The 14,277-nt window shown below is 41.0% G+C and overlaps 1 protein-coding gene across 2 annotated transcripts; it reads right to left on the reverse strand.

Moving 5' to 3' along the window:
* Positions 1-2,439: 2,439 nt before the first annotated feature.
* LOC113032018 (neuronal acetylcholine receptor subunit alpha-7-like) lies at positions 2,440-10,887 on the reverse strand. Of its 2 annotated transcripts, none has more exons than XM_026184655.1 (10): positions 10,821-10,887; positions 9,645-9,784; positions 9,062-9,106; positions 7,954-8,060; positions 7,794-7,873; positions 7,425-7,592; positions 5,297-5,491; positions 4,720-4,806; positions 4,495-4,604; positions 2,440-4,374 (listed from the first exon to the last, which is right to left on the reverse strand). In XM_026184655.1, the coding sequence occupies exons 1-10, from the start codon at positions 10,870-10,872 to the stop codon at positions 3,508-3,510; spliced, it is 1,851 nt and encodes a 616-aa protein (XP_026040440.1). In that variant the 5' UTR covers positions 10,873-10,887; the 3' UTR covers positions 2,440-3,507. The 2 variants fall into 2 exon arrangements, with proteins under 2 accessions (XP_026040440.1, XP_026040439.1); XM_026184654.1 differs by having other exon boundaries at positions 7,954-8,063.
* Positions 10,888-14,277: the final 3,390 nt, after the last annotated feature.

A 14,277-nucleotide genomic window follows, 5' to 3' on the forward strand; every position in this document is an offset into this window, starting at 1 on the left:
AATGAAGTCTTAAAATTGGAGGATGATACGGCTGGTAGTATTTGAGAATCTGCAGATCTAGTGAAATTTTCACACACAACCAACTCTAGGGTTTACAGGGAATGGTCTGAAAAAAAGAAAATATCCAGTGAAAATGCCTCGTTGATACCAGAGGTCAGAGGAAAAGAGCCAGACTGCTTTGAGCTGATAGGAAGGCAACAGTAACTAAAATAACGTCTTGCTGCAACCAAGGTGTTCAGAAGAGCACCTCTGAGGGCAGCACATGAAGTAGATGAGCTACAGCAGCACTCATTTGGATTTTACGGTCAGAAGTTGGTGTAAATACCATGAAATCGTGAATCCATCCTACTTTGTATCCACAATTCTGGGTGCTGCCTGTGGTGTAATGATGTGTAATAATATTTTATGACCATCTTCTTATGGCAGCTTCCAGCCGGTTCACACACAATGTCACAAAGCTCAGATCATCTCGTGTTTGTTGAACATGACATTGAGTTCACTGTCTCCACAGTTACCAACACCATCTAATAGAGCACCTTCTGATGTGTTGATTCACATCATGCATGTGCAGCTGACAAATCTGCAGCAACTGTGTGATGCTGTCACATCGATATGGACCAAAGTCTCTGAGGAGTGTTTCCAGCACCTTGTTAATTCTATGCCGCTAAGAATTAATGCAGCTCTGAAGGTAAAAGAGGTCCAACCCAGTAAAGGCAAGCTGTACGTAATGAAGTGGCCACTAAATGTACATTCTGAATTATAGATAAATTTTGATATATAAAATTCAACACTTTAGAGTTAAAATATTAATAGATAAGTGTTGTTACAGTGGCTAAGTGATCACCCTTACTGTCTCGGTTGTCTAAGTCTGTGTGTGTGTGTGTGCATATTGCATATTCTCGCTGCACTGGTGGGTTTCTTCAGTTTACATCTAAGTAAGGAGTGAGCTTCTGTGGAAAACCTATTATGGGCTGGCAACCTGACAGCTCCTGCTTGTCATGCTGACTGTGGCAAAAGCTGATTGGCAAGTGAGTGAACTATAAAAACAAGTTTCAGCTTATTTGAGTTCAGCAGCTTTTTCACATTTTGATCAATTAAACTTTATTAAAATACAAGACAAAATGGTATTTCAGCGATTACGCCATCCTTTTAGATTGTCTCCCTGCCTTATTTTTCCCACATAAGCAAAAAAATTGCAAAGCAAGAGCACTGCACAAGCAGCCGTAAGTGAACAGTTTGTGTGGAAGCGATCTGAAGCAACAGAAAGAGACAGCTTCAGGACCATGAGTGGTTACTGCATTAGGTCTGCAGCAGAGCCCTTACTTTACCACTCGATGTGTGCGTGGGTTTGTGTTTGCGCTGCTCTTGGTATCCGTGGATGTGTGTGTGTGTGTGTGTGCGCGCAGGTACGTGCGACAGCTGCAGCCACAGATTGCAGTGGCCCCTTGATAGACACGACGCGTCTTCTGCATCCCGCTGCATTGTGCTCGTCTGTTTGGATGACTCAGTGTGCATCTCCTCCCAATAAACAGATCTGCATGAGCTGTCGACACAAAGCAGGTGGAGGAAAGAGCCAGTGAAGGAGGAGAGTATCTCAGATTTATTACCTGCGCTGTAGTGCATCTCTCAGCAGCCCAGTTTTACAGACAAAAGGAGTTCAGTAGGCCGTTGAAATACACAGAGATTTCTCCAATAGTGAACTAGCCTACAGCACATAGAGGACAAGTCAAATTAATAGCCTCGGGGTAAAGGTGCGAGTCCGGCTGTGCCAAGACACCAATTTGCCAAATTCAATCCTCATAATGTGCTTGCATTATTTCCCAGTCAATCATTTTAAACGAGAATTTTTGCCAAGATCATCACATAAATCCCAGTGAGGACATCCTCTTCCAGTTCTGAATAAACATCAAGTCACCCATAAATGCTAGACACAGTACAGTTCAGCAGCAGTATAGAGGAGAGGGAGGAGGAGGAGGGAACGTTTGTTCTTCACGTTCTTCCTTCCCCTGTCTCATTAACGAGCAATCAGTTAAAAAACTTTATTGGTCTCTTGCCGCTTTCTCAGCACATTTTTTTGCTCCCTCCTCTGTTTCTCTCAACCAAGTCATGAGACCACCTTGTTCTATTCGTCGTCTCTTTCATTCTGCATCCTTTCTGTCGGTGTCTCTCTGCAAAGCCCTCCCTTCCTGCGACGCCCTCTCTTTTTTCCTTTTGCCCTCTCTATTGCTGTGCTTCATTACCTCTATCTTCCCTTTTCCTCTTTGGCTGTTCCCCTTCTCCTTCACTCCCCCTGTCCTCTGTTCCTACGTCGCTTTGAAAACTTGGACTGGGAGGAGGCGAACGAGGGAAAAGACTGAAAATTTGATGCATGTGTAGAGAATACAAAAGACAAGATTGTTTATTTCTACTGCCATTACTTACAGCTCAGTCTGTCACAGCCCTGGTAATAAAGTGTCCAACATCATACATTACATTAAAAATCACAATCACAGGGACTGCATTTTTCTGCATACACAACAGCGCGAGCGTGGCAATAGATGAGCGAGAGTAATGCATGTAATTAAATAAAAGCCTTGGGAAATTTACATGACTAATCATCGATTCTTCCTTTGCAGTCTGAATTTTACTGACACCAGAGCAGATAAACTATAATATTACAAATCATGAACAAAATAAGGAGTTTTGAAACATTTCTTTTCAGTGCAGTAAGCTCTCATAGATAATCAAAAAGCATCCTCCTTAACGATAAACAGAGGGCATGTTTGAAACATCACGTCGATGCAGTGTGTAAGTTTACAGAAACTAAAATGCAATAGACAGAAAATATTCCCTTGACGGTATGCGAGAGGTGTTTTTTAGCACTTCACTACCAACTCAAGCAAACACAGTTGCTAAAGAAGATGCAGAAGTTCATCCGTAGTGCCTCTGATTCATCACATTTTTTGCAGGCATAGACATCCTTCTAAAAGAAAACCTTGAAAGAAAATGAATTCAATTGAAACCCATACACCACCTTGATACTGTTAACAAAATATGGGCACTGCAGATTTAAGAAATAACAGTTTTCACTAATACTCAGTACACAAAGCTAGGCTTGATGTAACCCTGAACTTTTAAACTCTTACATAAGTTCTGCTTTAAAACCTCTATGTCTAGTTTCTCTTGACTGGGCAGCTGTAATCCTATTTTACAAATTTAATAAAGTCAGGCTGTGGGATAACTATCTTTAAGGCGTCTATTTCACAAAAAGCATTTATTTCTACACTAAATATATGTTAGTTAGTCCACAAACCATCATTAAATAATGAAACAAAGCACTGTAACAGTGTTGGAGGCATGATGAGGTCTACAGTATACAGGATAAAGGACGAAACTGACGTGTCACGGTCCATGAAATACTCGCTGTTTACTTCCGACTGCCTTAGAGAGCAATTGTGCTTCCAGCACGTCCGTATCTGTGTCATCTCTTAACACCTCCTTGGTCTATCAAATGTCTTTTTTTGCCTCTTAGAGGAAGTCTTTCGAGAGTGCTATTCCAAAGTTGGGTGCAGCCATAAGGATAGCGATGGTACAGATAATGTTGAAAACACTGAATCCAACCAGGCACAACCGGTCGATGACCGCCGCGGCAAACTGCCACTGCTCTGCCAAGCTCAACTGACGGTCCTGCTCACGAACACGTTCAACTAAGAACTGCACCTCTGCCAGAAGAGCCTGCAGCTGGTTGTCCACTGCCACAGATCGAATCATCCCACTGTGGGCATGCAACACAGCTGATCTCCCAGTCCCAGCCTCTAAGCCGCAGACTCCAGAAGCTGTGGTTAATTGGTCAGGGTCCAGGCACACTGGAAGTTCCTGTGTGGGGCTCACAAACTTAGAAGATTGGTGTTGGTGATGAAGTGGTATATCGCGGACTGGTCCCCCTCCTGCTCCTGCTCCCTCTCCTTCTCCTAGTTCACTGTTACCCCTACCATGACTGGTGGTTCTGTTTCTCTGGATCGGTTCCAGCTCTGCTGTGGTGTGGAAGGTCTGGAATCCCATGTAAGGCAGATGCCCATTAGGCTGGGGTTGTGGGTTGGGACTGGGATCTCTGTGAATGGGATTAGGGAGGATGATAGCCTGAGAGTTTGGACGGTGAGGCAGTGAGTGTGGCAAAGGGAGGTTGAGCTGTGCCAGGCTGGCCTGCAAGGAGTTCAGGCCCTGTGGGAGGACGGAGGGCGCTGGTGTGGGGATGGTGGTGGTGGTGGTGGTTGGAGAGGACAGGGTCTTGCTTTGGAAGTCTGCCTGACTGTTGGAAAGAGTAGGCACCACTCCCTCACCTGGACGCTTCATTCGCAGAAACCAAGGAACCCACTGCAGCAGAACTAAATTCACCTGAAAGATACGGACACAGATACAAATCGAATGAAAGAACAGGGAGTCACACACATAAACACACTTCAGATAAATATGTATTGCATTGTGTATAATATCTCACTCACTGTCACAACTTACCCAGCGTGGCATGTGTCCACTGTCGGGGTTATGGTGATGGAACTGGAGGACGATGACTGTGGCTACCACTGACATCCCAACTATCACCATGGTGCTGGCGAAATACTGACCTGAAACACATGTGAGACTTTGCTACTAATCTGTTGGCTATAAACGGGATTATCATCCTGCAAAATCTCCAACACTGACATGCAAATTCACATGCAGTCGAAAAAAACCCCTGACCTATCAGTGGTACAGAATCTGAAGTGGCGGGCATAATCTCTGCAACCATCAGCATGAAGACAGTCAGAGAAAGCAGAACTGTGATGCCTGGAGGCCAACACAAGACACCGGGGAGTCGTGGGTTGCAAAAAAAGAAAAGAAAAAAGAAAAAGCCCTTAAGAGAAGAAAATACATGAGTAAACTTAGTAGAACTGTATATTTGGTATGCTGTACTTGACTTCTCGCCATAATCATCTGGATTACTGACACTCCCAGGAAAACTTATTCGATTTTACTGTTTTTCATCTTCCCTCTCATCTTTTCTGCCTTTGTCTTTCCTCCCTACCACGACATCCCTCCTGACACTGTACAAAGGCTCTGACTGAAGGTTTTCCAATATTGTTAACAGAGAAAGACTGCTGGAAAAACACTGGAGTGAAATAAGCCATTGCCTTCTCAAGAGGAGTGAGGAATAATATGCAGCTAGAGAACATATTTTATCTTAGAAGCAGATTCACCTCTTGTTTTTCATTATCTCCCTTGCTTATTGTCAGACTGTGCCTTGTCCCTGCTCCCCTGGTCACTTATTATTCCTCACCCAGACTGATTTTCTCCCCAGAGTTGGCAGGCAGCAGGAAGACCAGCAGGGTCATGGAGGAGAGGAGCACACAGGGGATGAGGAGGTTGAGAGCGTAGAACAGGGTCCTTCTGCGTAACGTCACCACAAAAGTAACGTCGGGGTAAGGCTCTACACAGCATTCATAGAAAACCTCATTACGACCTCCTGGGACCTCTGAGAAAAATTAGGAAGCATAGAGATATAGGAACTGCGTAAGCGATGAGAAAGCAGGGAAGCAAAAAATAAAGAATATCAGAAAATCAATATAACTAATGAAATGTATTTTGGTGCATCCACTGAATATTTGTGATTGTATGTGGGGAAAGCTGCATGTATATCCAATACTGTGCAACAGTCTCGAGTCATTTCTTTATATTTTGCTTCCGAGAAGACAGACTTGCTTGAATTCTTTTTTAAAAATCGACATGAGCAATAGTTCTCTCCTCTCTCTGAAGGTCTTTCACATTTTTTTGTTTGTTAAGCCACTTAACACAGACCTGGGAATCATTCAAGTGTAAAAAATGTGCCTATCTCAAGGGATGAACCAGTGTTGTGTGTACACTTAACAGCAGACAAGTTAGCTAAGAACTATTTTAAATTGTATTACTTTATTAGACACTAGCGGCCTATTGCAAAAAACATTGAATTTGTTCAAATTTCTTTATTTCAATCTAGGAAACATGCCAAAGATAACACAGTTTGACAGGCATAAAATAGTGTTTTTACACCCACAAGGTGATTCCCAAAGTACTATTAGCTGAAAACTTGGCATATCTGGGCAAGGTGGGCAATGTGTCCTTAATAAATTTGAGGAAACTGGACAAGTGGAGGACAAAAAAAGAAGTGGGAGGTCTAAAAAACAATCCACCAGAGATGAACGGTATCTGAAAGTCATGTCCTTAAAAAACAGTAAAAAAAAAAAAAATGCAGCAAAGACCACCTGACACAGTGCCTGAGATGTATCTGGCCATTCCATTGATGCATCTACTGTCATCAGAAAGCCTCAGTGGAAGCGAGGCTGTCAAGAATCCATTCTTAAGGAAGGGAGACAAGGAGAAAAAGGCCGAGGTATGCCAAACTACTCAAGAACTGGACTGAAAATCAGTTCAACAGGATGGAAGGATGACTTCAAATTTGAAGTTCAAATCATTGTCAAGGTCAGGAGAGAGGTACAACAGTAAGTTTCGACAGCCATCCTTTAAACACAGCCGAGGCTCTGTCATGGTTTGTGGCTGCATTTCAGCTAGTGGTGGTGTTAAAACTGATGGAAATATGAATGCAGAAAAGTACTATCAGAATTTGATCCATAATGCAACTCATCTAGAAAGCATCTGATAGGCAGCAACCGCAGTTTTCAGCATCAAAATGATCCAAAACACACTGTCAATACAGTAAAAGGATACCTGGATAGAAAAACACACATAGGAACACTATCAGTCATGGATTGACCTCCCCAGAGATTGGACCTCAACATTATTGAAGCAGCGTGTGATCATAAAAGGCAGTAATCATCCAAAGAAGAGCTTTGAATCTCCTTCAAGAAGCTTTGAGAATTACTCCTGGAGACGCTTAAAGAAAGAGTTCAGGCCATGCTGATGAATAAGGGTTGACTTTGAAGCTCATTAGAATTGCACAAGCTGTGGTTTTTGCCATACATACTATATTCTGGGTGGGTTTTTTACACAGGTTTAGTAAATTACTGCACATATAATTAATATTATCCTATCAAAGTATTAAAAAATAATGAGTACAAGACTTTTGCACAATACTGTAAATCAGAACTATAAGAAGAATCTGGCACAGGACCAGCATTATAAAAACAGAGCCCTTAAGAGACTGTAGAAACCAAGGACTGATGCTATAAAAATTATGATTCCGTGTTGCATGGGATATTTTATAAGGATGTAAACGTGTATGGAAATATAAAACATCATAGCAAAAAGCATTCATGTTCTTCAGGTTCTATGGCAACAAATCAGACATGCACTCATATATAATATGTATTCATTAAGTGAGTCTTTACAATTGCAATACTGTATGGTGTTAATGTAAGCACAGTTACTAAGCAACACAGTCTGTCATCCATGCTTTTGACAGCGGATCCTACCCAGTAGGTCCCACTCGCCATTGGCCATGTATCCTGATACATCTGCCTCCTTCATCTGGATGTCCAGCAGCCAACCATCAAATGTCCATGAGCCAAACTTCAGCTCACAGCGCTGGATGTCAAATGGAAACCATCTCACATCGACATTACATGTGCTGATAAAAATTCCTTGAAATGCATAAATAACAAGAAAAAGCAAGTAAATACTGGATAATAAAATGAATGTTGCTCAGTGGTGCAGCCATGTGGAATTAAAGGAAGACGAAGTTATTTAATGAAACGCTGCAGCATTAATAATAGTGCAATTATGCAGAATGATTAAAGGTCTAAATGGTTTGAAGGAAAATATAAACCTCTGCTAAAACGTACCTGGAGGCAAATACTCACAGAAACCACTGGAGTTGACCAGCACATAGGTCTTAAAAGTCGCATCAAACTTATCATGAGCGCTGAAGGACAATAGCACAGTGACCAGTCAGCAATTACCAGCAGCACTGGTTGCACACACCCGTATTTGTACGTCACATACCTGTTATACAGCAATATGTCAGGCGTCCAGACCTGGTCGGGGGTAAAACGAAGGTTCTTTACTCCAGGATATTCTGACTGGTTCCACTGCAGGTAGTGGTCGTACCACTGCTGGGAGACACAATTACAACTCCATGAATGGAAAATGATATTTAAAAAATACTCTCCACAAATACATAAAAAAAACTGAAGGAAGACACACCCATTATGATTTCTATATCGTAGTAGATATACAAGCAGCTTATCCTTCACAGCAGTAATGTCAAACTCGTTTTAGGTCATAGGCCACATACAGCCCAAATTGATCTTAAGTGGGCCGGGTGAGTGAAACTCCCTTTTTTGTCAGTGCAACGAGTCCATGAGATATCTTGATATAGGAAAAAGAAGTGTGATTTCCACAGTACATCTCAGTTTTTCTGCATGATAAAAATGCTGCTGTAGTAAATGAAAGGAAGCTGCCAACAAGATTTTGGGGGCTTGTGAGAAAATGTGTAATGAAAATGTTCCCATAGCTCATTTATTTATTTATTTCACAGTGGCCCCAGTTTAAAAAATGAAATTTTGTTTTATAGTAGATATTTTAAAAAGAAGAGGAACTTTATGCGGTACTTTATTATTTTGGTGTAGTATAAATTGCCTTTCTTAAAAATCCTGAACTCACACCTTCTTTAACATTTTCTAAATCCACCCTGTGGGTCGGACTGGAATCATGCCGGGCCAATTCTGGCCCACTGGCCTTATGTTTAGCACCCCTACTTTACGGTATGTCTCTCCTCTTTTACAGTTACAGTTCTGACAAGTTTCTCCCTGGTGAAGAGGGAATTCCTTATCTCAGCAGAAGATGGTAAAGTTGTCTGAGGCAAAACTTTGATATGGGTTATAAAAAATAACGCTGACATGAGACAAACAGCTTAGTCGTTTGGCCCAGATTCAGCCAATTCTCAAGATACTCATAATAAGGTCATGTTTGGGGTTGAAGGAAGAAGCTGTTCCCTGCTGAGCAGCATATAAACTAAAACCCAACTTGCATCTAGGTTGATACTGTGCATCTGCAATGGCTTTGGGTAGACACAGATCAATATTACATTAATGTTATCCATTATACTCACCATCTGCAGCCAGGCGTTTGTGGTGAGCAGCTGGTTCTTTTCATCCTTACATGGCAGAAAGAAAATGAGAGAATAAATGATTTCGTGTTTGAAAGAATGAGCTCACATGTTGCACAATGGTCTTAAAACAATGTACACTGACTTTATATTTAAATGATTTCTGGCTTTTGTAATTGTGTCCCACGTCCGTGCTTTCTTATGCTTTTCTAATGTATGTGATGTAAAATGTCCACAATCCTCTTTATGGGTAAAAATGTCCTTTTAAAATCTTTCATACGGGATAGAAAATCATGTGGATATCTACCAAAGTAGAGATTTTTATATTATGCAAGTCATTAATAACTTTCCTCTTTTTGTGACTGTCCCTGCACTGAAGTTAATCAAGAACATGCTGTCAGGGGAAACAGAATAAGTGTCTGAAATTAAATTTACATAAATGAAAGACTGAGGATTCGTGCCCCGATCTCAAAAGCAATGAAGCTTTTGATTATAAAAGGGAAAAAAATGCATTATGGAAAATGAGGAAAATGTGACTTTATTTCTTGTCTGATTGTAATGCATGCATGTTTCATGCCAAACGTACCACATCCATGACCTGCATTAGTGTAAAAGAGAACTGAACAGTGAGACTGTGGGAGTCGTTGGCCACCGGTCTCTCCATGGGGTTGTAGTCCCGCAGCAGCTCTTTGAGCAGAAAGCGTTGGTAAGGACCCTGCATTGATACTGAACATGGGAGGGGAAGGGAGTGTAAGGGAGGGGAGAAGGACGGAGAGAAAATTTAAAGAGAGATAAATAAAGACATAAGAGCACAAGGTAAAAGTCAGACACAAAAAGAAAGCTGTGTCAAAGAAGGCAGGGAGCAAACATTTTAGAAAAACGGTGCGATTACAATGATAGAGTTTAGAGTAGAGTGCTGTAGAAATTATATAGGTGGCTAGAAGCGAAGAAGAGGCACACTAACAGAGGAGCAGATGACAAGCTCAAATTGAGGTGAAATGGAGCGCAAAGCTATACGAGAGAGGATGTAAGACGATAACATAGGCAACAAAGAGAAACGGGTGGGAGAGCACAGAGAAAGAAGCCTACTCTTTCTAATCACTTACATCGCTGATTGATCGCCAGCATACTGTCAGAGTTTTCTACTGCTGTAAAAATGTCAGCTTTATTCCATGCGGAAAATACTGAGGCCATTAAACACTGAGACACCCTGGACAGACACACACAGCAACTTTGTCTGTTCACCCTATAACTCCGAGAGGGCTTCAAATCACTCCTGATTTGGATCACTGGTGGATACAGGAGGCACACTGAGTAACTTATAAACAGTTACTATATGCTTAAAATGGAAAAGCACATGAAAAGTGCTATAGTAATTGGTGTGAGATTAATGCACTCAAATTTACACTAAATAAAACATACGATCTATCTATCTATCTATCTATCTATCTATCTATCTATCTATCTATCTATCTATCTATCTATCTATCTATCTATCTCAGCATCTAAAAAATCTAAGCCTCAGCCAAACCTATGGGATCTGCAGTGGAGATGATTACATCGTGGTGTTGCAGGCTCATCATAAAAATAAATCCATTTTTCTGTACGGCTGTGCACAAGTGGCCACTCTCTTTGTCTAAATCAGCTGCTTTGTCCCCAGTTACTATGATCCGCTACCTTTACATGCAACAGCACATGCAGAACAGGAAACACACACTTGTTCGAGCACAGTCTCGCTCAAAGCGCAGTGAAAGTCACTCACCCCGGAGCAGAGTCGCAAGTATCAACAGCCACAGAGCCACAGTTTGCTTCATTCTGCATTCCTCTGTATCGGCAGAGAAAGAGTGGTAAAAGGAGAAATAGAGGGAGAAGGTGAAGATGAAGGAAGATTAAACATGTAAAGTGAGGAAAAATGGGGATGTGAAGAGAAAGAGAGGCTGTAGAAAACAAGTGGAGAGAGCTCAACACCAGCAGCAGCAGAGCAGGGAAAGGAGGAGAAAGGGTGAGGAAGAGAGAGACTGAGAGAGTGGGTGAGAAATGCAGCGAAATGACTGCTCCTCTAAAGACGGAGAAGCTGTTTGTTGGAGTCGGTCAGGTTTAGAGACATGGGGATGCCCTGACCTGTGCTAAAACTCATCATCCATGCATCCCTTCTCAATATACCCTGCAGACTTTATGATATGCGGTTATCTGTGACTACATGTCAGTCATCCTCCATCATTTTATGATGGATTCATTCAGTTTTTCTGGATTGGTGGACATAAAGAGCAGCTTTATTTTTGGAGGAGATATAATACGCAGAGCTGTCTGGGTGATGGTATTTTTAGTAGCTATTGTCCAGCTGTCTTTAACAGTTATTAAATCAGTTAAAATCACAGGAAATATTATATATATATGTGTGTATGTGTTTTAGGGTTTTTTCACTTTCTAATTTATACCAGGAAGCAATATTTAAAATCTGTCTTGCTTTTGAGCTAGTCTGATCTGACACTAGCGTATTCACAGAGTAGTGGTGACACCCAATGGCTATGTCAGTAAAATGCAATATGCACATTAACACACTGAGCAAATTTCGATAGATTGTTTATTCTTATCAAGTGCAAATGCTGTTAAAAAGCATCTCCCAGATTTCTTTACGGCTTGTTAAGGACATTGTAAACAATTTAAAATCATTTTTGAAAGCAAATAAACAATTATAAGGCAGAGATCAATATTAGCTGTAAAAGACACTGCTACAGTAACAGTGAGAACAAAGGGGGAAATACATAGAAATACTGTTTATAAATGCAGCCACGTACTGTTGTTAGCCTGCAAAAAAGTCTAAACCTTGTGTGTCAATTAATAAATCACTTCCACCAAAATGGGAAAAAAAAAAATCCACCTTGTTAAACAAAGGTGGTCAAAACATTTTGTTGCTTTGTCAGAACAGCAGTGGACTTCAGACGTGCGTTCATCATCATCTTCTTCCAAAAGTGTTTTGCAGTGTGACAGGTGGAGAACCGTCACCTATCACCAGGTGATTTCTCTTTATTTACAGATCGCATTATCTGTGGTGTTTGGCAAGGTTTGAAATTCAGTCTGATTTTGCTTCTACCTGATAATATTTTGAAAACTCACCAAGATACCTGTGGCACACAGATATATGCCTCATGATAACTACCTCGGGATAGTCTCAGTAATGTTAAACATTGAAAAATGTTCGGTGACTCAATACCACAAAATCAGAATTCCTATTATTCACTAAACATCACTGAGCCTGTTTCCAAAAACCCCACTGGTATTCAGGTATTATTTTCTATCCAGCCCTTAGCTTTACCCCTCACATTAAAATGACTGGACTATTGTAACTCCATCCTCTCTGTCTGCTCGCTAATGGAAAACTACTGTCTCACTTCCAACTGGTTGTGAATTCAGCAGCTCAGCTTCTTACTGGTTTTAGCAGACAGAATCACATCACCCCTCTCTTGGCTTGCCTCCACTGGCTTTCTGAACATTTTACAATAGATTTTAAGATTTTACTCATCCCTTGTTAAAACTTGTCTGAGTCTGGGTCCTGACTGTAGCTCTATGTCTGTTCACAGCTTTTCCATCAGGGGCCCTCAGCTTTGTAATAGCCTGCCTGAAGAGATCTGAGCCCTGTCCAAAGAGCCAACTAAAATAAATACCCCAAATATCTTTCTGTTTTCTGGATTCACTTAGTCTAACACAGCGGTCCCCAACCTTTTTTGTTTTGCGCCACGGACCGGTTTATGCCCGACAATATTTTCATGGACCGGCCTTTAAGTTGTCGCGGATAAATACAACAAAATAAAACTAGTACCGGTACCGAAAAAAAGAAAACGCGTGAAAAGACCAAGGAAAACCTAGTAAACGATAAAAACGATAACAAAATAACCCTGAAAACCGATAAAAACCCTGAAAACTATATATTTCACACCTGAACCTCAACTCTCGCGGCCCGGTACCAAACGACTCACGGTCCGGTACCGGTCAGAGGCCCGGGGGTTGGGGACCGCTGGTTTAACACAAAGCTGGCTATCAAGTTGTTGAATTAACCCAGGTTTTCCTTTTTTAAGTTCTCAGGAAAGGAATGGTGTTGGCACCATCTGACCGATTATATATACATCCAGTGGCAGCAGGGTGGCTGATTTTGAAAAGGAAACTGAAACTATGCTATGGGAAAAATATGGTGAGATTAAGCAGCTGCTGCAGAAAAAGTAAGACTGGAAATGAGCAAATAAATTAAAATATTGAGCCTATTTCAAGCCAGGAAAGAACAGATTTATCAATATCACATCTCTGTTATTAAAAGAAGGGAGAATCTCATGGGTTACAGCCACATTTTTGATTCATTAATATATAAAATACAGTCTTCGTTTTTATTCTTTCAGCTGCAGCCTCAGTTAAATAATGCTTTGAAAGTAAAGGATAAATGTAAAAACAGAATCCAAACATCATCATCATCATCGTTTACTTGTATAGCACTTTACGAACACACCAGGCAGACCAAAGTGCTGAACAACACAGATCAAAACAACAACCAAATTAAAAATACCATAAAATCATTACATACAATAAAATAAATAAGAAGGTGTCAGTTTCCTACAGAGTTAAAAGCCAGGGAATAAAAATAGGTTTTCAATCTGGACTTAAAGACCTGCACTGATGACGCTTGTCTAATTTGGAGGGGAAGGTTATTCCAGAGCATCAGCGTTGTCTACATGCAAATTCGATATAGCACGTAGTTGCTCTGTTTTCAAATCACATACTCAAACTTACAAAGCAATAAAATTAAAAAACTGCAGACATTAAAAAAAAGGAAAGTTGTGTCTACAAATATATCATCAACAGGGAAACACAAAGTATGAGATGCTATTAAAAACTTTAGATCTTCTTTCTGTCTGGATCTTCCAGGAGTGCTGACAATGTTTTCCAGAAAATTGATTGGTCAGTAGATGGTGATTTCATACTTGCTGATCTGTAGTCTGGAATTTTGCAGTAAGTTACCATGGTGATATATCAATCCTTTCTAATAAAGAAAAAACAGGCTTAACCCTACAGTTACCTGGATAAGATGAAAACCTGCTTCGTAGGACAGGCCTATACAATCCTGGTCACTCCCACTGAAAACTGAGCATCTTCAAGTCTTCCTCCTGTCTTTTTGTTAGTACTACTGTGTCCAAACCATACATCATAGCAGGTCTCACTACTATCTTGTA

The sequence above is a fragment of the Astatotilapia calliptera genome, chromosome 11 (genome assembly GCF_900246225.1).
Source record: "Astatotilapia calliptera chromosome 11, fAstCal1.2, whole genome shotgun sequence".
NCBI classification, from domain to species: domain Eukaryota; kingdom Metazoa; phylum Chordata; class Actinopteri; order Cichliformes; family Cichlidae; genus Astatotilapia; species Astatotilapia calliptera.

Excerpts from the sequence above, each read along its gene's own strand:
- LOC113032018 (XM_026184654.1), bottom strand. The coding sequence starts at position 10,872 with ATGAAGCAAACTGTGGCTCTGTGGCTGTTGATACTTGCGACTCTGCTC. Across the intron at positions 9,785-10,820 it reads ACTTGCGACTCTGCTCCGGG|TATCAATGCAGGGTCCTTAC; the intron begins GTGAGTGACTTT and ends TCCCATGTTCAG. Across the intron at positions 4,375-4,494 it reads GTGGACACATGCCACGCTGG|GTGAATTTAGTTCTGCTGCA; the intron begins GTAAGTTGTGAC and ends CGTATCTTTCAG.